The sequence below is a fragment of the Cherax quadricarinatus genome, chromosome 26 (assembly GCF_038502225.1).
Source record: "Cherax quadricarinatus isolate ZL_2023a chromosome 26, ASM3850222v1, whole genome shotgun sequence".
Classification (NCBI taxonomy): Eukaryota; Metazoa; Arthropoda; class Malacostraca; order Decapoda; family Parastacidae; genus Cherax; species Cherax quadricarinatus.
This window is the reverse complement of record NC_091317.1, coordinates 18,242,217-18,268,141: the sequence shown is the minus strand read 5'-3', so window position 1 is coordinate 18,268,141 and position 25,925 is coordinate 18,242,217. Positions and strand designations below refer to the sequence as shown.

The 25,925-nt window shown below is 40.0% G+C and overlaps 1 protein-coding gene across 6 annotated transcripts in view; it reads left to right on the top strand.

Annotated features, from left to right (window-relative positions):
- Positions 1-25,925, top strand: part of LOC128691561 (small G protein signaling modulator 2) — a 652,393-nt gene that overhangs the window by 603,843 nt on the left and 22,625 nt on the right. For 5 of the 6 annotated variants that reach the window (XM_070088836.1, XM_070088840.1, XM_070088838.1 and 2 more), the window contains 3 exons: positions 20,031-20,138; positions 25,120-25,352; positions 25,690-25,814. In XM_070088836.1, the coding sequence (XP_069944937.1) occupies positions 20,031-20,138; positions 25,120-25,352; positions 25,690-25,814 (466 nt within the window). The remainder of the gene's footprint in view (positions 1-20,030; positions 20,139-25,119; positions 25,353-25,689; positions 25,815-25,925) is intronic. The other variant, XM_070088841.1, reaches the window with a different exon arrangement.

Here is a 25,925-nt window from a genome sequence, read left to right as displayed (position 1 = left end):
TGCATGAGCGTGTTAGATAGGAGTGAATGGAGGCGAATGGTATTTGGGATCTGACGAGCTGTTGGAGTGTGAGCAGGGTAATATTTAGTGTAGGGATTCAGGGAAACCAGTTATTTTTATATAGCCGGACTTGAGTACTAGAAATGGAAAGTACAGTGCCTTCACTTTAAAGGAGGGATTTTGGGATATTGGCAGTTTGGAGGGATATGTTGTGTATCTTTATACATATATGCTTCTAAACTGTTGTGCTCTGGGCACCTCTGCAAAAACAGTGATTATTTATGAGGTTGAAAGTGTTGAATGATGATGAAAGTATTTTCTTTTTGGGGATTTTCTTTCTTTTTGTGTCACCCTGCCTTGGTGGGAGATGGCCAACTTGTTAAAAAAATAAAAAAGTAATAATGAAAATCATTTTAATAATAAGTAGCGAGCTTCAGAAGTCGGCCATCTGGCACAGTGTACTGTTTACCTCGCTGTGGAAGCATTTATAAACACCTCTCTCTTCCCTGATGCTTCTATTCTCCTTGTGTCCCCTCTACCTTTTACTTTCAGTGTAGCTACAACTAAAAAGTGATCTGATATATCTGTGGCCCCTCTATAAACATGTACATCCTGAAGTCTACTCAACAGTCTTTTATACATGTATACCAATACATAATCCAACAAACTACTGTCATTTCGCCCTACATCATATCTTGTATACTTATTTATCCTCTTTTGCTTAAAATATGTATTACCTATAACTAAACCCCTTTCTATACAAAGTTCAATCAAAGGGCTCCCATTATCATTTACACCTGGCACCCCAAACTTACCTACCACACCCTCTCTAAAAGTTTCTCCTACTTTAGCATTCAGGTCCCCTACCACAATTACTCTCTCACTTGGTTCAAAGGTTCCTATACATTCACTTAACATCTCCCAAAATCTCTCTCTCTCCTCTACATTCCTCTCTTCTCCAGGTGCATACATGCTTATTATGACCCCCTTTTTGCATCCAACCTTTACTTTAATCCACATAATTCTTGAATTTACACATTCATATTCTCTTTTCTCCTTCCATAACTGATCCTTCAACATTACTGCTACCCCTTCCTTAGCTCTAACTCTCTCAGATACTCCAGATTTAATCCCATTTATTTCCCCCCAACGAAACTTCCCCACCCCCTTCAGCTTTGTTTCACTTAGGGCCAGGACATCCAACTTCTTTTCATTCATAACATCAGCAATCATCTGTTTCTTGTCATCCGCACTACATCCACGCACATTCAAGCATCCCAGTTTTATAAAGTTTTTCTTCTTCTCTTTTTTAGTAAATGTCTACAGGAGAAGGGGTTACTAGCCCATCGCTCCCGGCATTTTAGTCGCCTCATACGACACGCATGGCTCACGGAGGAAAGATTCTTTTCCACTTCCCCATGGACAATAGAAGAAATAAAGAACAAGAGCTATATAGAAAAAAAGAGAAAAACCTAGATGTATGTATATATATATATATGCATGTGCGTGTCTGTGAAGTGTGACCAAAGTGTAAGTAGGAGTAGCAAGATATCCCTGTTATCTAGCGTGTTTATGAGACAGAAAAAGAAGCCAGCAATCCTACCATCATGCAAAACAGTTGCAGGTTTCTGTTTCACAGTCATCTGGCAGGATGGTAGTACTTCCCTGGGTGGTTGCTGTCTACCATACCATAAATAATGTAGATCTTAATATTACGGATTGTGAAAAAGATTTAGGAGTTCTGGTTAGCAGTAATCTGAAACCAAGACAACAGTATAAAGTGTTTGCAATAAAGCTAACAGAATCCTTTGCTTTATATCAAGAAGCATAAATAATAGGAGTCCTCAGGTTGTTCTTCAACTCTATACAGTGGACCCCCGGTTAACGATATTTTTTCACTCCAGAAGTATGTTCAGGTGCCAGTACTGACCGAATTTGTTCCCATAAGAAATATTGTGAAGTAGATTAGTCCATTTCAGACCCCCAAACATACACGTACAAACGCACTTACATAAATACACTTACATAATTGGTCACATTCGGAGGTAATCGTTATGCGGGGGTCCACTGTATATCCTTGGTTAGGCCTCATTTAGATTATGATGCACAGTTTTGGTCACTGTATTACAGAATGGATATAAATCCTTTGGAAAACACACAAAGGAGGATGACAAAGTTGATCCCACGTATCAGAAATCTTCCCTATGAGGATAGACTGAGGGCCCTGAATCTGCACTCTCTAGAAAGGCGTAGAATTAGGGGGGATATGATTGAGGTGTATAAATGGAAGACAGGAATAAATAAAGGGGGTGTAAATAACTTGCTGAAAATATATAGCCTAGACAGGAAAAATTCAGATTCAGAAGGATATAGGAAAGCACTGGTTTGGTAACAGAGTCCTGGATGAGTGGAACAAACTCCCTAGTACAGTTATAGAGGCTAAAACGTTGTGTAATTTTAAAAATTGGTTAGATAAATACATGAGTGGGTGTGGGCGGGAGTGAGTTGGTCAGTTGCCGTGTTCCTTCCTTAAGTGAATGTGACCTGACCTGACTAGGTTGGGGCATTGGCTTAAGCCGGTAGGAGACTTGGACCTGCCTCGCATGGGCCAGTTGGCCTGCTGCAGTGTTCTTTTTTTCTTATGTACCTGTTGGTTTGCGAGCCGCTCTCTGAGACTGAGAGACAAGCAGACGGAAAGACACACACACAGGCAGACAGAAAAACAGACAGACACAAGCAGACAGAAAGACTGAGTCACACAGACAGAAAGACAGACATACACAGGCAGACAGATAGACCGAGACACACAGGCAGACAGAAAGACAGACACACACACAGGCAGACAGAAAGACAGATAAGCAGAGCTAAACAGATACACAGATAGATAATGGACAGACAACAGACAGATAGATAGACAGACATACATGTTTGTGTGTAACAGTGAAAACAGATAAAGCCAGGGTTCCCTGCAGCAGTGCTTTATCATCAAGTGTCACTCCACTCCTGACCGTGTCAGCAGTTTAGTGACTTTTCATCAACACCATGCTTCAAGAAGTTTCATATATACTCCAGCATGTCTAAAACATTGCTGAGACCTATAAATACTTTGTATATATTTCTAGACAATAGTAAATGACCAAGGCAGGTGAAATTGTTCACCTGTCAGTGTGATTGTGACTATTTGAGTACTATATCAGTACCCAGTGTTAGTGTCAGAATAAAAATTGGCTATAAAATCACAAGAACTATTATAAATTGTAATTATCAGAACATAAAAATTATATAAATTAAAATAAAAACAAGAAAAAAAGGTATATTGGCAACACTTCTGCAAGCGGCAGGACTCGATATTGCCATCAGGTGAGCATCCAGTGCCATCTTCGCTGTCTTATATCTCAGTAAGTACTGCTCCCATTTTTTTTTTTTTTTTTTTTTTTTTTTTTTTTTTTTTTTTTTTTTTTTTTTTTGGTCTTATAGCCAGGATTTCACTATTCTAGTTTGATTGGCAAATGGTGTTTATAAGTATGACCAAGGCAGGTGAAATTGTTCACCTGTCAGTGTGATTGTGGCTATTTGAGTACTATTTCAGTACCCAATGTTAGTGTCAGAATAAAAATTGGCTATAAAATCACAAGAACTATTATAAATTGTAATTATCAGAACATAAAAATTATATAAATTAAAATAAAAACAAGAAAAAAAGGTATATTGGCAACACTTCTGCAAGTGGCAGGACTCGATGTTGCCATCAGGTGAGCATCCAGTGCCATCTTCGCTGTCTTATATCTCAGTAAGTACTGCTCCTATTTTTTTTTTTTTTTTTTTTTTTTTTTTTTTTTTTTTTTTTTTTTTTTTGGTCTTATAGCCAGGATTTCACTATTCTAGTTTGATTGGCAAATGGTGTTTATAAGTATGGTAAAGAGGCAGAATGCAGAGCAAGTCTTTTTTAAGTGATGACTTCATAAAGGTCAACATAGAGTAAAACATCATCAGAATAAAGACTTGTTCGGTGTACTGTGCCATGTTGCAATTCACTATTGTGTTTGAAGTTGTCCTTGACTATACCTTTCTGTGGAGGAGGAGGAGGAGGGAAGGAAATGGCTTCTTGCTTCATTAAACCTCGCAGCATACCCCCCAGATTTCTGGTTTCTCATCTCTTTCGAATCTTCTTTGAGTGGAATAACTTACCTTTTTTTTTTTTTTTTTTTTTCAACAAACTTGCCATATCTAACCAAGGCAGGATGACCTAAAAATATAAATGAAAGTTTCTCTCTTTAAATTTAGTAATTTATACAGAAGGGGTTACTAGCCCCTTGCTTTGGGCATTTTAGTCGCCTCTCACTACATGCATGGCTTATAGAGGAAGAATTCTGTTCCACTTCCTCATGGAGAAGACTACCATTTATAAACTATGTAATAATAAAGATGCTGTAGAGAAGGCTGAAAATACGTAAAAATGAAAGCTACAGGAATGCATCTCAAAGAGAGGGGAAACATCATGAAGCACAATAAATTATAGAATATCTAAGCAAAACCTAGCACATACTATGCACTTGGTATCTGCAGACATGGGAAATCTGGAAAAACAGATAGGACGTGCAACTATGACCACCCTAGAAAATGCCATGCCAATATGACAACAGGAAAATGCAAACTCCCTTCCTGTAAGCTTTTTCACCCTGAAATGTGTACCTCGTCAGTACAGGAAAGACTGTGCTATAACTTAAATTGCCAGGCACACCATCTAAAGGGGACAAAAAGATACAAAACATCCAGGCCATGGGAAAACCTGGGTAGCCACAGCCACTCAAGAGGGAGAGGTTTTTTAGCGCCAGGAAGGAAAAAAAACTGGCAGGAAATGGCAGAAATCGTACACCAGATCCAGTCATTCCTGGAGTGGAACCACAGTCGATGGCCTCCACTCCAAACCAACAGATACAGATACTACTGCCGGAAAATAAATCCCCCCCCCCCAGTACCAACAATACCACCAGTCCGATGACATTCTTCTTTGGAAATATAAACACATATGCAGTATAATGTGATCCTTTATTGACTACGTTTCGCCCACACAGTGGGCTTTTTCAAGTCACAAACAGAACTACCTGGGGTGGAAGGAACGCGAGTATTTATAGTCAGGTTCAGAGTGCTGAGGTCAGGTGGAGAATGCTGCATCCGATGATGTACCGAGTGGGGTTATAGAGTCTAAAATCTTGGGTAGCTTGGAAAGGAGATACTGCCGAGAAGAGATACATAGTCCTCCCCACCAACTCCATTGCCAAACACGTTTCCAACATCTTTTCCAATACCTCATTTCAAGTATCTACCTCCACAACCACGACCATCAAGGACATTACCAGTGATAGACAGGACAAGCTTCCACCCTCTGCAGGGGTATACATAATCCCTTGTAATGACTGCAACAAGTTATACGTTGGCGAAACATCAAGGGACCTCCAAACACGTATTTCAGAACACCAATACGCAAGCAGGTCTGACAACACAAGGAATGCCTGCGTACAACACCGTGATTCACACAACCACTTGATAAACTACAGAAACTCAAGACTTATCGCCACAGAAGACAACACTCAATACCGAAGAATCCTGGAATCATCACTTATTTCTATATCTGACAACTTCAACCAGAATAGTGGCTTCTATAACATAGCTGAACCACTTGCCAAGAAGCTTCTTCATCGCTATCCCACATAAGAACACTGTAGAAGGTCTGCTCACAAACTTGTCCAATCTCCTTTCCAAGCTACCCAAGATTTTAGACTCTATAACCCCACTCGGTACATCATCGGATGCAGCATTCTCCACCTGACCTCAGCACTCTGAACCTGACTATAAATACTCGCGTTCCTTCCACCCCAGGTAGTTCTGTTTGTGACTTGAAAAAGCCCACTGTATGGGCGAAACGTAGTCAATAAAGGATCACATTATACTGCATATGTGTTTATATTTCCATTATGTCGGTATTTTATACCATTTATTTCCATTTTGACATTCTTCTTTGCAAATATACAGGGTCTAAAGCCAGCAACAAACAACAAAATACCTTTCATCCGTGGACTGCTTGCAGAGGCAAAGGCAATGTTCGCGGCTTTCACTGAGACCCACATAAAGGATCACTTGGACAACGAACAATGGATCCCAGGTTACAACCTATACAGATGTGACAGAGTGAACAGGCAAAAGGGGGGGGTTGGCCTGTACATTGCAGAGTCACTTGTTTGCACAGAACTGCTTAGTGCCTCAAATGATGTAGTGGAAGTTTTAGCAGTAAAGGTCGAGAACCAAAACCTAGTCATTGTGGTAGTAGTCTACAAGCCTCCGGATGCAACATCCCAGCAATTCCAGGAACAGCTGTTAAAAATTGACCACTGTCTGGAAAATCTTCCAGCTCCTGCACCCAACATCTTGCTCCTGGGGGATTTCAACTTAAGGCACCTAAAATGGAGGAATATAGCAAATAATGTTGTTGCAGTAATAACACCAGGAGGCAGCTCTGATGAAAACTCACACTCACACGAGCTTTTAAATCTCTGCACAAAATTCAATTTAAACCAGCAAATAATAGAGCCTACTAGACTGGAGAATACACTAGACCTCATCTTCACTAACAATGATGATGTGATAAGAAATGTCACCATATCAAAAACATTATACTCAGATCACAACATAATTGAGGTTCAGACATGTATACGTGGAGCCCCAGACCGACATAATGAGATTACTCATGAGGGAGCATTCACCAAATTCAACTTCAATAACAAAGACATAAAGTGGGACCAAGTAAACCAAGTCCTAACCGATATAAGCTGGGAAGAAATACTAAGCAACACAGACCCCAACTTATGCCTAGAACAGATTAACTTGGTGGCACTCGATGTATGCACAAGGCTTATTCCTCTAAGAAAAAGGAGGAGTAGATGTAAAATAGAAAGAGACAGGCGCTCCCTTTACAGGCGACGGAAAAGAATAACAGAGCGGCTAAAAGAGGTCAATATATCTGAAATGCGTAGGGAGACACTGGTCAGAGAAATAGCAAGCATCGAACTTAACCCTTTGACTGTTTCAGGTCCCTCTCTGAAACTGTCATTCTATGTCGCCAAATATTCAAAAAAAAAAAAAATTATTTTTTCTTATGAAAATGTTAAGATTATTTTTCTGAGTGTTTTAGTCCAAAAAAAAAATTTTTGCCATCGGTACTTACCGAGATATAGAGCCATGAAGTTTGCAGAAAATGAGCCGCGTATGGCAACAGCGGCGACTGCCGCTCACCCGGTAAACTTTAGTTTACTTGTAATTGAAGGTTTTTTCACACAAACATAATTATCAATATATTGTTTACAAAACTTGTTTACAAAAACAAACAAACAATTCTTCTTCTTCTTCCTCTTCCTCTTCCTCCTCCTCCTCTTCCTCCTCCTCTTCCTCCTCCTCTTCCTCCTCCTCTTCCTCCTCCTCTTCCTCCTCCTCTTCCTCCTCCTCTTCCTCCTCCTCTTCCTCCTCCTCTTCCTCCTCCTCTTCCTCCTCCTCTTCCTCCTCCTCTTCCTCCTCTTCCTCCTCCTCTTCCTCCTCCTCTTCCTCCTCCTCTTCCTCCTCCTCTTCCTCCTCCTCTTCCTCCTTCTTCTTCCTCCTCCTCTTCTTCTTCCTCCTCTTCTTCTTCTTCCTCCTCTTCTTCTTCTTCCTCCTCCTCCTCCTCCTTGTGTGCGAGTGTGTGGCTTATAATTGTTTTGAGTCAGGAGTCGGCAGCTGTCAAAGTGACATATTGTGTCATTAGTCACTACCCTACCGCCTGTCAAAACAATGGGGTCGGATGCTGCTTCCCCTCCTCCATTCTATCTAATTATCTTTCTCCCTCATTTTATATCTTTCAATCTGTCTCTCTTTCTATCTGTCTGCCTATCTCTGTCTCACAGGTACACATAAATACAAGTATACATAGTGTAAATTACCTAGGATAACCCAAGAAATCCAGACAAAGTGCTATACTCTGCTTGAAGATGTGAGTAAACGTGATGACACAGTCTTGTGGCTCTCTCTGAGACAGAGAGCTAGATGGACAGACAGGGAGCTTGACAGACAGACAAATAGACAGACAGAAATGTTTGTGTACCAGCAAAAACAAAGGGAGGGCAATGGTCATGTAATATTACCCTCCTTTACCCTCATCAAAGTCAGCTCTTATCAGATGTTATCTCCCCTTATCTTGTCACTGTCATGGGGTGGACTTTTTTTTTTCTTGCTTCAAGGGAACAATATTATTACATCTTCTTCTTCCTCCTCCTCCTCCTCCTCCTCTTCTCCTCCTCCTCCCTTAAGCTAAAGGAATCTTATAGGAGTCAGGAATTGCGGGAAGAACTAAAAGCCATAAATGAAATCGAAAGAAACCCAAAGTATTTCTTCTCCTATGCCAAATCAAAGTCGAGAACAACATCCAGTATAGGCCCCTACTTAAACAAGATGGGTCCTACACAGATGACAGCAAGGAAATGAGTGAGCTACTCAAGTCCCAATATGACTCAGTTTTTAGCAAGCCGCTGACCAGACTGAGAGTCGAAGATCAAAATGAATTTTTTATGAGAGAGCCACAAAATTTGGTTAACACAAGCCTATCCGATGTTATCCTGACGCCAATTGACTTCGAACAGGCGATAAATGACATGCCCATGCACTCTGCCCCAGGGCCAGACTCATGGAACTCCATGTTCATCAAGAACTGCAAGAAGCCCCTAGCACGAGCCTTTTCCATCCTATGGAGAGGGAGCATGGACACGGGGGTCATCCCACAGTTACTAAAAACAACAGACATAGCCCCACTCCACAAAGGGGGCAGTAAAGCAACAGCAAAGAACTACAGACCGATAGCACTAACATCCCATATCATAAAAATCTTTGAAAGGGTCCTAAGAAGCAAGATCACCACCCATCTAGAAACCCATCAGTTACACAACCCAGGGCAACATGGGTTTAGAACAGGTCGCTCCTGTCTGTCTCAACTATTGGATCACTACGACAAGGTCCTAAATGCACTAGAAGACAAAAAGAATGCAGATGTAATATATACAGACTTTGCAAAAGCCTTCGACAAGTGTGACCATGGCGTAATAGCGCACAAAATGCGTGCTAAAGGAATAACAGGAAAAGTCGGTCTATGGATCTATAATTTCCTCACTAACAGAACACAGAGAGTAGTCGTCAACAGAGTAAAGTCCGAGGCAGCTACGGTGAAAAGCTCTGTTCCACAAGGCACAGTACTCGCTCCCATCTTGTTCCTCATCCTCATATCCGACATAGACAAGGATGTCAGCCACAGCACCGTGTCTTCCTTTGCAGATGACACACGAATCTGTATGACAGTGTCTTCCATTGCAGACACTGCAAGGCTCCAGGCGGACATCAACCAAATCTTTCAGTGGGCTGCAGAAAACAATATGAAGTTCAACGATGAGAAATTTCAATTACTCAGATATGGTAAACATGAGGAAATTAAATCTTCATCAGAGTACAAAGCAAATTCTGGCCACAAAATAGAGCGAAACACCGACGTCAAAGACCTGGGAGTGATCATGTCGGAGGATCTCACCTTCAAGGACCATAACATTGTATCAATCGCATCTGCTAGAAAAATGACAGGATGGATAATGAGAACCTTCAAAACTAGGGAGGCCAAGCCCATGATGACACTCTTCAGGTCACTTGTTCTATCTAGGCTGGGATATTGCTGCACACTAACAGCACCTTTCAAGGCAGGTGAAATTGCTGACCTAGAAAATGTACAGAGAACCTTCACGGCGCGCATAACAGAGATAAAACACCTCAATTACTGGGAGCGCTTGAGGTTCCTAAACCTGTATTTCCTGGAACGCAGGCAGGAGAGATACATGATTATATACACCTGGAAAATCCTAGAGGGACTAGTTCCGAACTTGCACACGAAAATCACTCACTACGAAAGCAAAAGACTTGGCAGACGATGCAACATCCCCCCAATGAAAAGCAGGGGTGTCACTAGCACGTTAAGAGACCATACAATAAGTGTCAGGGGCCGGAGACTGTTCAACTGCTTCCCAGCATACATAAGGGGGATTACCAACAGACCCCTGGCAGTCTTCAAGCTGGCACTGGACAAGCACCTAAAGTTGGTTCCTGACCAGCCGGGCTGTGGCTCGTATGTTGGTTTGCGTGCAGCCAGCAGCAACAGCCTGGTTGATCAGGCTCTGATCCACCAGGAGGCCTGGTCACAGACCGGGCCGTGGGGGCGTTGACCCCCGGAACTCTCTCCAGGTAAACTCCAGGTAGAGATCAAGATAAAGTAATGAAAGCAGATATTAAAATGGGAAAAATTCATAAGAATAGATTAACAAAGATTTAGATGTAAGAACAAACAATAATACAAACCACACGAAAATACAGTGGTACCTCGAGTTTTGAACAGCTCGCAACTCAAACAATTTTGTAAGTGTATTTTTGGAAGTACTTTTGTAAGTGTATGTTTGGGGGTCTGAACGGACTAATCTAATTTACGTTATTCCTTATGGGAACAAATTCATTCAGTATTAGCACTCGAACAGCCTTCTGGAAAGAATTAAGTTCGTAACTCAAGGTACGAATGTGTAGAATAAACAAATAAAAGTTTAGTACATAAACAAGGGAAACAACAAGTAAGGCATAGATTTACGAAGGATCATATAAGACAAAATCCTCAGATGATTATCACATAAGGGCCATAGACAAAAAATGAGATTCTTCATAGTGTGCCTCCTATCCTCATCCTACATGGATGTTGCATTTTTTTTTTCCTTAACAAGTTGGCCGTCTCCCACCGAGGCAGGGTAACCCAAAAAGAAAGAAAATCCCCAAAAAGAAAATACTTTCATCATCATTTAACACTTTCACCTCACTCACACATAATCACTGTTTTTGCAGAGGTGCCCAGAATACAACAGTTTAGAAGTATATACGTATAAAAATACACAATATATCCCTCCAAACTTCCAATATCGCAAACCCCTCTTTTAGAGTGCAGGCATCGTACTTCCCATTTCCAGGACTCAAGTCCGGTTATATAAAATAACCGGTTTCCCTGAATCCCTTCACTAAATATTACCCTGCTCACACTCCAACAGCTCGTCAGGTACCAAATACCATTTGTCTCCATTCACTCCGTTCTAACACGCTCATGCACACTTGCTGGAAGTCCCGACCCCTCGCCCACAACACCTTTACCCCCTCCCTCCAACCTTTTCGAGAAAGACTCCTACCCCGCCTTCCTTCCCCTACAGATTTATACGCTCTCCATGTCATTCTACTTTGATCCATTCTCTCTAAATGACCAAACCACCTCAACAAACCCTCTTCAGCCCTCTGACTAATACTTTTATTAACGCCACACCTTCTCCTAATTTCCACACTCTGAATTTTTTGCATAATATTTACACCACACATTGCCCTTAGACAGGACATATCCACTGCCTCCAACTGCCTCCTTGCTGCAGCATTTACAACCCAAGCATATGTGCATATGTGTATTAAATGACCCATGGTTGAAGTTATTTTTTTATTTATTAACACACTGGCCGATTCCCACCAAGGCAGGGTGGCCCGAAAAAGAAAAACTTTCACCATCATTCACTCCATCACTGTCTTGCCAGAAGGGTGCTTTACACTACAGTTTTTAAACTGCAACATTAACACCCCTCCTTCAGAGTGCAGGCACTGTACTTCCCATCTCCAGGACTCTAAGTCCAGCCTGCCGGTTTCCCTGAATCCCTTCATAAATGTTACTTTGCTCACACTCCAACAGCATGTCAAGTATTAAAAATCATTTGTCTCCATTCACTCCTATCAAACATGCTCATGCATGCCTGCTGGAAGTCCAAGCCCCTCGCACACAAAACCTCCTTTACCCCCCATCCCTCCAACCTTCCCTAGGCCGACCCCTACCCCGCCTTCCTTCCACTACAGACTGATACACTCTTGAAGTCATTCTGTTTCGCTCCATTCTCTCTACATGTCCGAACCACCTCAACAACCCTTCCTCAGCCCTCTGGACAACAGTTTTGGTAATCCCGCACCTCCTCCTAACTTCCAAATTACGAATTCTCTGCATTATATTCACACCACACATTGCCCTCAGACATGACATCTCCACTGCCTCCAGCCTTCTCGCTGCAACATTCATCACCCATGCTTCACACCCATATAAGAGCGTTGGTAAAACTATACTCTCATACATTCCCCTCTTTGCCTCCAAGGACAAAGTTCTTTGTCTCCATAGACTCCTAAGTGCACCGCTCACCCTTTTCCTCTCATCAGTTCTATGATTCACCTCATCTTTCATAGACCCATCCGTTGACATGTCCACTCCCAAATATCTGAATGCATTCACCTCCTCCATACTCTCTCCGTCCAATCTGATATCCAATCTTTCATCACTTAATCTTTTTGTTATCCTCATAACCTTACTCTTTCCTGTATTCACTTTTAATTTTCTTGTTTTGCATACCCTACCAAATTCATCCACCAACCTCTGCAACTTCTCTTCAGAATCTCCCAAGAGCACAGTGTCATCAGCAAAGAACAACTGTGACAACTCCCACTTTTTGTGTGATTCCTTACCTTTTAACTCCACGCCTCTTGCCAAGACCCTCACATTTACTTCTCTTGCAACCCCATCTATAAATATATTAAACAACCACGGTTGAAGTGCTTCACTGAATAAGCATTCAATAGATCTGTGGTGTTAAGGTACATCAAAAATGTGTAATAACTACATCCTGCCTCTACCAGTCACACATCCTAACATGGAAAGAACTGCCCAGTGTTAGACAAATAAATACAGCTGGCCAAGAGACATATGAAAATAATAGCAAGTGAATAAAATGATAAGGCCAGCCACTGGTTGGCTTTAGTGGGCTCCATTCGGCAGAAGATAGGAAACAAAATATAAAATAGGGCAGGGAACATACTAAGCTATAAATTGCAAAATAGTCCTACTGATATACAGTGGTCCCTCGAATTTAGTTGTGCATTTTCTGTATGCAAAACTATTTTTATTATCTATAAAATGTATGTTTTTTTAATACTTCCCATAGGAAATAATGTAAATCCAATTAAACCATTCCAGACACCCAAAAATATTAACAAACAATACATTTCATAGTTTGCATACAGAAAAGGCACTTCTAAATTCGAGGGTCCACTTTACTGTATTAGAGGTGAGTAGAAGTGTGAGTGTGGGCTGACTGTTCCTAGTGGGTCATCAAAGCCCAGTCATGAAAACATTATCAGAGTTTTGTTTTAGAATATATTAGTCATTTTATAAAGTTTCACATGAATAATGATACTGCTTTAGAAGATATACAGAAAATATATGTATTATATGTATTCTTCTTAACCCTTAAACTGTCCAAACGTAGATCTACATCCACATGTGGGGGGCTCAGAATGTAGATCTGCGTTTTTTTTACATGCTTTCAAATTAGGAAAATCAAGATCGGAGCGCTACGCACATGAATGTAGATCTATGTTTGGACAGTTTAAGGGTTAAAATGGCTGTTCTTGAAACACTAATACACCATTCACACAATATAAAAACTTGCCACCACCAAAGTAGGTAATAATACAATAATGACTAGAGATTTTTGGTTGCTCATTGATTGTCTGGTAATGCTTCCAGCTGACCGACTGAACTTTGAGAGATGCAAGTGAAAACTGTTTTATTAGTTCTTGGTTATCTTGAATTATTTCTGGTCTCATATAATTCCTGTATTTAGATTTTTCCTTAAATTGTTCACCATATAAATTCACTGTTAGAGTTTATGCATGAGAGTAGAGCACTTGTGTCAGACCTTCCCTTGCTATCTCCATGACTTGCCAAACATTTATGCATGAGAGTAGAGTACTTGTGTCAGACCTTCCCTTGCTGTCTCCATGACTTGAATTTGGCTTGTCTATAATCTTCTTGTAAATGGTACTCTCTTCCCACTTATACTATGCACTTTTTACACTTGATTACTTCATTTACAAGTCTAGTTTTTTAGTTCTCTTTGCTCCACCTTAATCTATTAGTACCTTGCTAGTAGTGCACCCCTAGACAAATATTTATATAAAATCCTGTTTTTGTGTGTGTGTGTGTGTGTGTGTGTGTGTGTGTGTGTGTGTGTGTGTGTGTGTGTGTGTGTGTGTGTGTGTGTGTGTGTGTGTGTGTGTGTGTGTGTGTGTACTCACCTAATTGTGGTTGCAGGGTTGAGACATAGCTTCTGGCCCCACCTCTTCACTGCTACTAGGTCCTCTCTCTCTCCCTGCTCCATAGCTTTATCATACCTCGTCTTAAAACTATAAATGGTTCCTGCCTCCACTGCATCACTTGCCAGACTATTCCACTTCCTGACAACTCTGTGACTAAAGAAATATTTCCTAACATCTCTTTGACTCATCTGAGTCTTCTACTTCCAATTGTGATCCCTTGTTTCTGTGTCCCATCTCTGGAACATCCTGCATTGTCCACCTTATCTATTCCTCTCAGTATTTTGTATGTCGTTATCATGTCTTCCCTAACCTTCCTGTCCTCCAGTGTTGTCAGGCCAGTTTCCCTTAACCTTCTTTATATGAAATTCCCCTTAACTCTGGAACTAGCCTTGTTGCAAACCTTTGCACTTTCTTTAATTTCTTGATGTGCTTGACCAGGTGTAGGCTTCAAACTGGTGCTGCATACTCCAGTATGGGCCTGACGTACATGGTGTACAGGTCTTGAATGACTCCTTACTGTGTGTGTACTCGCCTAATTGTACTCACCTAATTGTGGTTGCAGGGGCCGAGACTCCGCTCCTGGCCCTCCCTCTTCACTGACCTCTACTGGGTCCTCCCTTTCCCTGCTCCATGAGCTTTATCATACCTCGTCTTAAAACTATGTATAGTTCCTGCCTCCACTTCATCGCTTGCCAGACTATTCCACTTCCTAACAACTCTGTGGCTGAAGAAATGCTTCCTAACATCCCTTTGACTCATAAGAGTCTTCAGCTTCCAATTGTGACCCCTTGTTTCTGTGTCCCATCTCTGGAACATCCTGTCCCTGTCCACCTTGTCTATTCCATGTAGTATTTTGTATGTCGTTATCATGTCTCCCCTGACCCTCCTGTCCTCCAGTGTCGTCAGACCAATTTCCCTTAACCTTTCTTCATAGGATATTCCCCTTAGCTCTGGAACCAGCCTTGTTGCAAACCTTGCAACAAACCTTTGCAACACTGACGTAGACAGTGTATAAAGTCTTGAACAGTTCCTTACTGAGGTACTGGAACACTGATCTCAGGTTTGCCAGGCGCCCATATGCCACAGCAGTTATCTGGTTAATGTGCACTTCTGGCGATATACTCGGTATTATACTCACTCCTAGATCTTTTTCCTTGAGTGAGGTTTGCAGTCTTTGGCCTCCTAGCCTATATTCTGTCTGCGGTCTTCTTTGCACTTTCCCGATCTTCATGACTTTGCATTTGGCAGGGTTAAATTCTAGGAGCCAGTTGCTGGACCATGCGTCCAGCCTGTCCAGGTCTCTTTGTAGACCTGTCTGGTCTGCATCTGATTTAACCCTTTCAGGGTTTCCGACGTTCTAGTAGGGCTTACGCAGCAGGGTTATTGACTTACTAGTATGCCTAAATTCTGGCGCCTTCAAATCTAGCGAGAGAAAGCTGGTAGGCCTACATATGAAAGAATGGGTCTATGTGGTCAGTGTGCACAGTATAAAAAAAATCCTTCAGCACACATTGCATAATGAGAAAAAAAAACTTTGACCGTGTTTTTGTTTTAAAAAAGCGACTTTGCACTGTATTTTCGTATGGTATTTATGGTTGTATTCTAGTTTTCCTGGTCTCATTATATAGAATGGAAGACATATTACAGAAATTGAGATGATTTTGATTGGTTTCACAATGAAAAAAAAATGTTTGATTTTTGCCAAAGTTCGAAAGTAAACAAATCATGCCACGTGTCCAATACACGTCAACTGATGAGTCTAATATTCTTTCACAGGTGTGCTGATATTATTTATACCATTTCTACACTAATGCAGTAGTCTGCATAACAGTAAATCTTCTATTTTTTTGTGAGAATAAAAATTCTAAGTGGAAAGCAAAAGAAATGTAAGAAGGGCCTGGGGACTTGACTGATGAGCAGAGGAAATGTTATTTTAGTGCCAGGAATGTATGTCTTGTTTATTCTGGACCCTATTTGGAAATTGGCATCTTTTGAAATTTGTGTGAAATTGGCAGAATTCCTAATTTCTGACCACTTTATTGGATAGATGAAATCGGTAAATGGGTGGTTTCTTGTACTCATTCGATAGAAAAAATGGAGATAGGATTTTTGTCGACTAGTAAACTGGAATTGGCCAAAAATTGGGCTCAAAGTTGGCAAAATTGACAATGCATAAACATCGTCGAGATCGCTAACTTCGTGAGAGCATAATTCCATAATTTTTCCATCAAATTTCATACTTTGGTGTCATTATGATCGGGAAAAGTTTCTCTATTTTTTTCATAAGAAAAAATAATTTTTGACCCTGAGAACAAGTTTAGGAGAGGGCCGCTAGACCCTGAAAGGGTTATTTCTCTTCATTAACTTCACATCATCTGCAAACAGGGACACTTCTGAGTCTATCCCTTCTGTCATGTCGTTCACATGCGTGCAGCCAGCAGTAACAGCCTGGTTGACCAGGCTCTGATCCACCAGGAGGCCTGGTCACAGACCGGGCCGCGGGGATGTTGACCCCCGGAACTCTCTCCAGGTAAACATGTGTGAACTCACCTAGTTGAGGTTTCAGGGGTCGAGTCCTAGCTCCTGGCCCCTCCTCTTCACTGGCCGCTACTAGGTCACTCTCCCTGAACCATGAGCTTTATCGTACCTCTGCTTAAAGCTATGTATGGATCCTGCCTCCACCACATCGCTTCCCAAACTATTCCACTTCCTGACTACTCTGTGGCTAAAGAAATACTTCCTAACATCCCTTTGATTCATCTGCGTCTTCAGCTTCCAACTGTGTCCCCGTGTTGCTGTGTCCAGTCTCTGGAACATCCTGTCTTTGTCCACCTTGTCAATTCCTCTCAGTATTTTGTAAGTCGTTATCATGTCCCCCCTATCTCTCCTGTCCTCCAGTGTCGTCAGATTGATTTCCCTTAACCTCTCCTCATAGGACATACCTCTTAACTCTGGGACTAGTCTTGTTGCAAACCTTTGCACTTTCTCTAGTTTCTTTACATGCTTGGCTAGGTGTGGGTTCCAAACTGGTGCCGCATACTCCAATATGGGCCTAACGTACACGGTGTACAGGGTCCTGAACGATTCCTTATTAAGATGTCAGAATGCTGTTCTGAGGTTTGCCAGGCGCCCATATGCTGCGGCAGTTATTTGGTTGATGTGCGCTTCAGGAGATGTGCCTGGTGTTATACTCACTCTGGTGGCCTGGTGGTTAACGCTCTCGCTTCACACGGTGAGGGCCTGGGTTCGATTCCCAGCCAGAGTAGAAACATTGGACGTGTTTCTTTCCACCTGTTGTCTATGTTCCCCATCAGTAAAATGGGTACCTGGGTGTTAGTCGACTGGTGTGGGTCGCATCCTGGGACACTGACCTAAGGAGGCCTGGTCACAGACCGGGCCGCGGGGGCGTTGACCCCCGGAACTCTCTCCAGATAAACTCCAGATAAAGATCTTTTTCCTTGAGTGATGTTTGTAGTCTCTGGCCCCCTAGACTGTACTCCATCTGCAGTCTTCTTTGCCCTTCCCCAATCCTCATGACTTTGCACTTGGTGGAATTGAACTCCAGGAGCCAGTTGCTGGACCAGGTCTGCAGCCTGTCCAGATCCCTTTGTATTTCTGCCTGGTCTTCGATCGAATGAACTCTTCTCATCAACTTCACGTCATCTGCAAACAGGGACACCTCGGAGTTTATTCCTTCCGTCATGTCGTTCACAAATACCAGAAACAGCACTGGTCCTAGGACTGACCCCTGTGGGACCCCGCTGGTCACAGGTGCCCACTCTGACACCTCGCCACGTACCATGACTCGCTGCTGTCTTCCTGACAAGTATTCCCTGATCCATTGCAGTGCCTTCCCTGTTATCCCTGCTTGGTCCTCCAGTTTTTGCACTAATCTCTTGTGTGGTACTGTGTCAAACGCCTTCTTGCAGTCCAAGAAAATGCAATCCACCCACCCCTCTCTCTCTTGTCTTACTGCTGTCACCATGTCATAGAACTCCAGTAGGTTTGTGACACAGGATTTCCTGTCCCTGAAACCATGTTGGCTGCTGTTGATGAGATCATTACTTTCTAGGTGTTCCACCACTCTTCTCCTGATATTCTTCTCCATGACTTTGCATACTATACATGTCAGTGACACTGTAGTTTAGTGCTTCATGTCTGTCTCCTTTTTTAAAAATTGGGATTACATTTGCTGTCTTCAATACCTCAGGTAATCTCCCTGTTTCAATAAATGTGTTGAATATTGTTGTTAGGGGTACACATAGTGCCTCTGCTCCTTCTCTCAAGATCCATGGAGAGATGTTATCCAGCCCCATCACCTTTAAGGTATTTAGCTCACTCAGCAGCCTCTTCACTTCTTCCTTGGTTGTATGTATTGTGTCCATCACTTGGGGGTGTACCCCACCTCTCCGTCTTTCTGGAGTCCCTTCTGTCTCCTCTGTGAACACTTCTTTGAATCTCAAGTTTGTGTGTGTTTGTGTGTGTACTCACGTATTTGTGGTTGCAGGAGTCGAGACATAGCTCCTGACTCACCTCACTGATCACTTCTAGGTCCTCTCCCTGCTTCATGTGCTTCATTTTACCTCGTATTAACCCCTAAACTGTCCAAACATAGATATACGTTTGCTCGTGTAGTGCTCTGAACATAGATCTGCGTTCGATTTTACATTCTTTCTTATGTGAAAAAAACATAGATCTACGTTCGGAGTGCGACGTGAGCAAATGTGTATCTACATTTGGACAGTTTAAGGGTTAAAGCTATATACGGTTACTGCCTCCACTATATCACTTTCCAGACTATTTCACTTCCTGACAACTCTCTGACTGAAGAAATACTTCCTAACATCTCTGACTCATCTGAGTCTTCAACTTCCAGTTGTGACCCCTTGCTTCTGTGTCCCATCTCCGGAACATCCTGTCTCTGTCCGCCTTGTCAATTCCTCACAGTATTTTGTATATCGTTATCATATCTCCCCTAATGCTTCTGTCCTTCAATGTTGTCAGGCTGATTTCAGTTAACCTTTCTTTGTAGGACATTTTCCTTAGCTCTTGAACTCACCATTTTGCAAACCTTTGCACTTTCTTTAATTTATTGAAGTGCTTGATCAGGTGTGGGTTCCAAACTGGTGCTGCATACTCCAGTATGGGCCTGATGTACATGATGTACAGAGTCTTGCATGCGTGTGTGCATGCACTCGCCTATATGTGGTTATAGGGGTTGATTCACAGCTTCTGGCGTGTTTGTAACAGTAAGGAAGTTAATAATATTACATAGCAAAAAAACGAATCATGTTATTGCAGTGCAGGACCCAGTTAATTATATTATTAAATATGTGGAGTTAGTCCATATTATTAGACATACAATTTTGCAACATATCACAGAGGAAGAAAGTTACTGCATTACATATGAATCAGTATACCACACAATTTTTTTCATATTATTGGCAGTGTTTTATAGTGTTTGTATATAAAAATGGATACTTTTTGTGATACTTTCTTAAATATGGCATATAAATAAACCCAATAATATATTTTTTCTATTCCAGAGGTCGGAATATTTTTCGTCTACTTATATTATGTTTATATTCATCCACTGATGAGTTTATGCTAATATTATTTTCTATTAATATTTATATAATGAATTCCTTTAAGAGTTTTGTTTTCTCTAATAGCACTGATAATATCAATCATACTTTATTTTCTCATTTTGTTTACTCTAGTAGCATTGGTGTTTGTGTGTATCTTTAGTATTTCCGTTCTTACAGCAGCCTGTGTTAGTGGCTCGTTCACCGTGGAGACATGTTATCCCCCCATCACCACCCCAGTTATAGTTAGCAAAGCCTCCCTAGACAGTGGCAGCCACTCTGACGTAGGTGTGTAGTCATTGTGTTTCTTATGCCCGCTTTGTGACTCTCGCAGCTCTGCAATAATTTGATTTTGCTTATTCTGCTGGAGATGAAGGTTTTGAAGGTGTTCCCACTGAGGTAGATAAGTGAAATTTAAACCAAAGGATTTACGCTCGCATATGTAGCTCTATAATATTCTGTTTCTATAACCACATCAGATGTAATGTCCTTTCTCAGAAAATTATTCTTGTACACTGTTTTTTTTATATAATATATTCTCCAGATTACATTCATAGAAAGATATTACACATTTAAATTAAATTTTTGTTCACTGTTGAGGCAGATAATTTTTAGCTTATTTGATAGCTAATGTTGAAATAAAAAAAAAATCATAGGCTTTCAAAAGTAGAGTACATATATGGCTTTCATAACTGATATTCCAAGTGCAGCATCTGTCCATTATATATATTTTATATTTTCCAAGATGTATAACTTTGTTCATTAATATGCAGTATGACAGTCGTCCCTAATACAAAATTTCTATACAATAATATCTCTCGTACTCAGAATAATAGTAATGCATGCCCAGGAAGGGTGACCAAATATTTGTATAGAAAATTCTGAATAATAGAATTTGGACACTTCTAGCTAGTTCTCGTATTAAGACAATGATAGAATGTGAATTATAGAGTTATTCTTAATTAATATTATTTTTTTTTATCTTAGAACATTAGCATTCCAAAATTTCAGAAAGCATTCTCAGTTACTCAGAAAAATCTGAATTAAGAGAAATTTTCCAAATTTTCACCTTTTTTCAGATTCAGAGCTTTCTTTATGATAGTAGAAACACTTATGGATAACTAGATATGAGGGAACTCATCCTTCATTTTCTGTAGAGACCTGAAAGTTTTAGATTCCCTTCTCTATCTATGGGCCTGTGCAGCCCCCAACCCCCAGCATTGTCAATAGTTCATTCTTGGGTCCAGAATCCATCACTGCAGCATGCCAGTGAAATAGCTTTATTTGGGTCAGCACTCTGATTAGTATAATGGGGGCAATAGAAATAGCAATTTAAGAAAACAAAAACATAAAAGCATAATATGTACTATAACTGCAGTTCATGGAGGGGATTCACAGTCCAAGTTTACCTAAAGAAAATATTTTACTGACAAGCAGAAATCAAACTGTAACATAAGTATTGTATTTGATTTACTATTTTAAACAATGTTTCATTTTCAATTATAACATATCAGATTTCCTTCACCTCAGATATTATTTTCATTATATGAATATATACATACATTATTCATTAGTCAAAGGATAACAAATGGACTGATCCCCAGTATTTGTGTTTGCCAAGCAGATTACAGTGGTAAAGAACTATTTACCATTTTTCATGACCTCAGAGCAATTATAATGACTTTACATTGTCACGAATTCAGTCACAAAAGCACTGTAATGTATGTGTTTAGGAGTACATCATATTTAGCAAGATATGGTTGCATTTAGATAAATTAAGGTGGCTGCAAGTTACTTAAAATAGGCAAAATTAAGGTATTTTTTCATAGTGGCTGGTAATATGCCACTGTTGATAAAACACTTCAACATTTCTTGAGCATTAATAAGTAATTTTTCTCTGACTTCATCAGTTTTGTTGCATTACAGCACATAATGTCACAAGGTGTGACAGTAGTTGCTTTAGCAAAGTTTATGTTTAATTAGGACTACACCAGCTGGTAGTGCAAACTTCCAGGAGTTCCTGTAGCCTAGCCATAACGTGTCAGTAGTGACATCCCAAATTCTGCTAATTAGGCAAACACTGATGAGCCCTGTGTCTTGAAGCTGTTGATAAGTGGATAACAAACTCAAGTGAAAATATAAAGAGTCGCGTTGAGACCGAAAAGGCATGGTCACAAAAGGCAATTCACCCCCTTTTACTCCTATTTGGAAGATGGTGTCGGCAGATATCTTGGAGAATGGGAACATAGTAGAATGCCCTTTATGAACTTATTGTAGATGACCAACAAGATTGGACTAGGGTAAAAGGAACCTTGGCAATGGATTCCTTCTTGACATCTTTAATATTAGCAGTGGCTAAAGGCAGGTCAGGTCCTTGAAGCCTTGAATGAGGATGAAGTATTAAAAGTTACAACACCATGGCTGATACAAATTACAAATAACCCTCTTTTAAATGTGAATTATTTGTGAATTAAGCTTGGTTTCTTTTCTGTGCTTAGATAAAATTTTAAACAATCACTAATAATGAAGTGGTCGAACCGAGGACATGGGGAGTGGGAAATCACAACAGTGGAGGAGACTTGTATTTCTAAGATGGTCTCTGAATCTCAGGGCCTCATTGAGTGGATCTCCCTCTATCCCAAAACAAGCCTCCTAAAGACAACTTATTTTCATGTCTGGGATAACTTTAATATTGTATTTTCCTGGTAGCTTAAACATACGTACAAGACATAAGTTCCCTGTGCCTAGCTGGATGTAATTTATGATTAGTCGAACTGCTGTATTGGAGAATAGATTCTCTAGAAATTCAGACATCTTAGTCATTCGGGACTTAAACAGCTTCAGGAATATCTTCCATACTTCCATGAAGTTGTGTTACATTAAGAGCTCTCAGATGAATGATGACATTGTTAATAATCAGCTGTTGTACTGTGACCACTAGTCCAAGAACCTGTTAGCTGTTAGGTACTTTTGTCATGAGCTCACACCTTTATAATAATTGTGATGTGTTGAGCATTTAAAGTATCCTCAGTACACTCCTGCAAAGGTCATTTCAAGCATCTGTCAAATCTGTGGATTTAAGTAGCTTTGAATTATAATTGTTAATCAGGGGAAAACACTAAACCCATAGGAAGGAAGGCCAAGATAGGCCCCTTCTCTTAGGGGAGTTACTTTGAAAGTGGTTTTAGACTAATTAAACGTCTACCTCTTCCTAGGTACTATGTGGAAAGAGAATGAGAGTTTAGCAGATGCAGCTGACCTAGTAGAGAAAGTACTGTATTTTATGGCCAAATGAATGAATTGTCATATCTCCTTTGGGATTAGATCTACAAAACTCTTGAGAAGTGTAGAGAAAGAAGATCATACTGCCAAAAAATCTCTTTTTGATGCTTATGCTTGTCACATCTTGAAATGATTCATTAATTGCTTGCAATAATTATACAGTGGAACCTCGGTATACGACCAGCTCTCTACTCAAACAAAACTCAGCACTTGACTAAACAAATGCGACCTGCCAGAACTTCATTGTAAACTATTTTGTGTTTCTTGGCATTTTTTGGTGTTTTTTTGTATTTGTGTAAGTCACCATGGGGCCTACGAAGATTAGTGATAACAACCAATCAAACAGAAAATTGGTTGGGAAGAATTTGTTCTATACTCAAACGGAGCAGCACTTGAACAGCCTTCTGGAATGAACTAAGATCGCATACCGAGGTTCCATATATTTAGGTGTGGATGACCCAGAACTCTCATCATGATATTGACTCAGAAAATAGCACACATGTTTGCTTGAACTACATAATCCTTAATATGGTGGATTTTTATGAGGGTTAGCTTTATCTTTTAAGCCTTAGTTTTAGTTAGTATTTGTAAATGTATATACCATTTCATTGACAGTGTCACTGAATGATCTCATAGGTCTCTGTAAATATTGCATTTTCCTTATTTTGATCCATGTGAGCCTGAGATAAAGCCATTATTATTCCCATATGGGTATCTTCCTGGCTACATGTTTTGTAGGCAAGTTGTAACTTGTTGTAGGCAAATTTTAACTTGGATGAGAAGATTTTCATATTATAGTCCATCTCTGGAGATAATTTGATGGACATTGTGTGGGCAACAGCAAATAGAGTTCTTGTCTTCATACTTAGGCAGACATATTAAGAGAAGTTGTTGGTGGCATGTGAGAACCATCTACAGTCTGATCATTGTCTATCAACACTAATATCTCTTACTACATCCATATGTCTTTGGGAAGTATTTCCTTCTTGTCATAATCCTTCTCTGTGAAATCTTCTGTTGATGTGACTGTATCACTGGACATGTAGTCCTGGTATGACTAAGCTCTTTGCACTAAAGAAAATCTGTGACTATCTTCTTTAAACAATTGTGTGGAGCTTTAGAGTCTACAACAGAACTCTACTAATAGGTACAGTTCCATAGGGAGAGTGCTAAAAGCTTTCTATGTTGATACTGGTCTAGATGCTGATAGTTTATTGTAGGAGCCAGTGATCATTTATTGAAAAAAGTTACTTCCTAATAGAGAAAATGGAAGGCAGAAGGAGGCATTTAGAACTATAAGAGGTAAGGAGAGGACCAAAATTAGCACAAGGCAAGGTGATACTAGAGAAGTTGTGCTGTATACCTTAGTGGTTCATCAGAACCTAAAATGATGGGAGCAAAGGGCTAGTAACCACTTCTCCTGTATTAATTATTACATGTAAAAAGAGCAACTTTTGTTGTTATTTTTGGGCCACCCTGCCTCGGTGGGATACAGCCAGTTTGTTGAAAGAAGAAGAAAAGACTTAATTTTCAGTAGTTATTTTTTTACGTTTTTATTATTTTTTTTTTAAATCCACCAAATTAATAGCATGCTTTTTATTTTTTCTTCAATAAATTGCAATGTTATACAATACTGTATGTGATTTTCTTTTAATTAAGTATGCTTGTATACTAGTGTAAATTGTACATTTGTCACTTCTCTTGTAGTGCAGTTTGTAATAGTTATGCAGATCTTTAATACCTGGACTGGAAATTACTTTGCTTATGCAACATTTTTATATATTGCAATAATTGCAAGGTTTATTTAATATTTTTATTTTACCTTTTTAATATTAACCTTACTACAGTATTTTTGTTTTCTCATATAAAGAATTTTAATTTTTATATATTGTGCTCTGTATTTTTCTGATTCTTTACTGATTTCTTTCATCTAAATGAATTAATGTCATAATTTGTTTATATCATCTGAGAGTATTATTGTTTGCAGTAAATGGTGTGGATGATGAAGCTGCAGTAGATGATGAGGTCAAGAGTATCACAGAAAATGGAACTAGTGAAGACAGTGCCAAAGAACATGGTGATGTCACTTCAGAAAATGGACCTGGTAATGATGATAAGAACATGGATACTTTAGCTGTTGAAGAAAACCAAGATGGCCACAGTTTAGAATCTAGATCATCCTGTATTTCACCAGCATCCTCTCAGGGAGGAGTGTACTCAGTAAGTATTGCTTTGATAAGTTAGTGCAATCCAAAAAATAATCTACTACTTCATGAGCACAGTTTTGATTACCTATTTATAGATACAAGAGCAGATCTATGCTCATGCTGCCCTGACTTTACTATTAAAATTTTAATGCCTTTTTCAGTTGTAAACCACTTTTTTGTGAAGAAATATTTTTAATATCTTTCCTGCACTACTCTTTGTAATAAGTTATGACCTTGTGTTCTTATTGATTGTGTCAAGAAAATATTCCTTATCTATTGCTGAATTTCTGTTTTTTCATCCTTCTTCATTCTCATTTGCTAAGTAATAAATATTTTATGAATATTCTCAGATGGAACTGCTGGAAACCTTTGGGCTGAATTTGCACCGTATTGATAAAGATGTACAAAGGTGTGATCGTAACTACTGGTACTTTACTCAAGATAACCTTGAGAAACTACGTAATGTGATGTGCACGTGAGTCTGTTTTATTTTGAAAGTTCAAAAGTAAGAAATACTCAACTTATTTTCTTTAAGATCTGCTTAATATAAGGCATATGTAAAACATGTGCAAGCTTTATTAAGTAA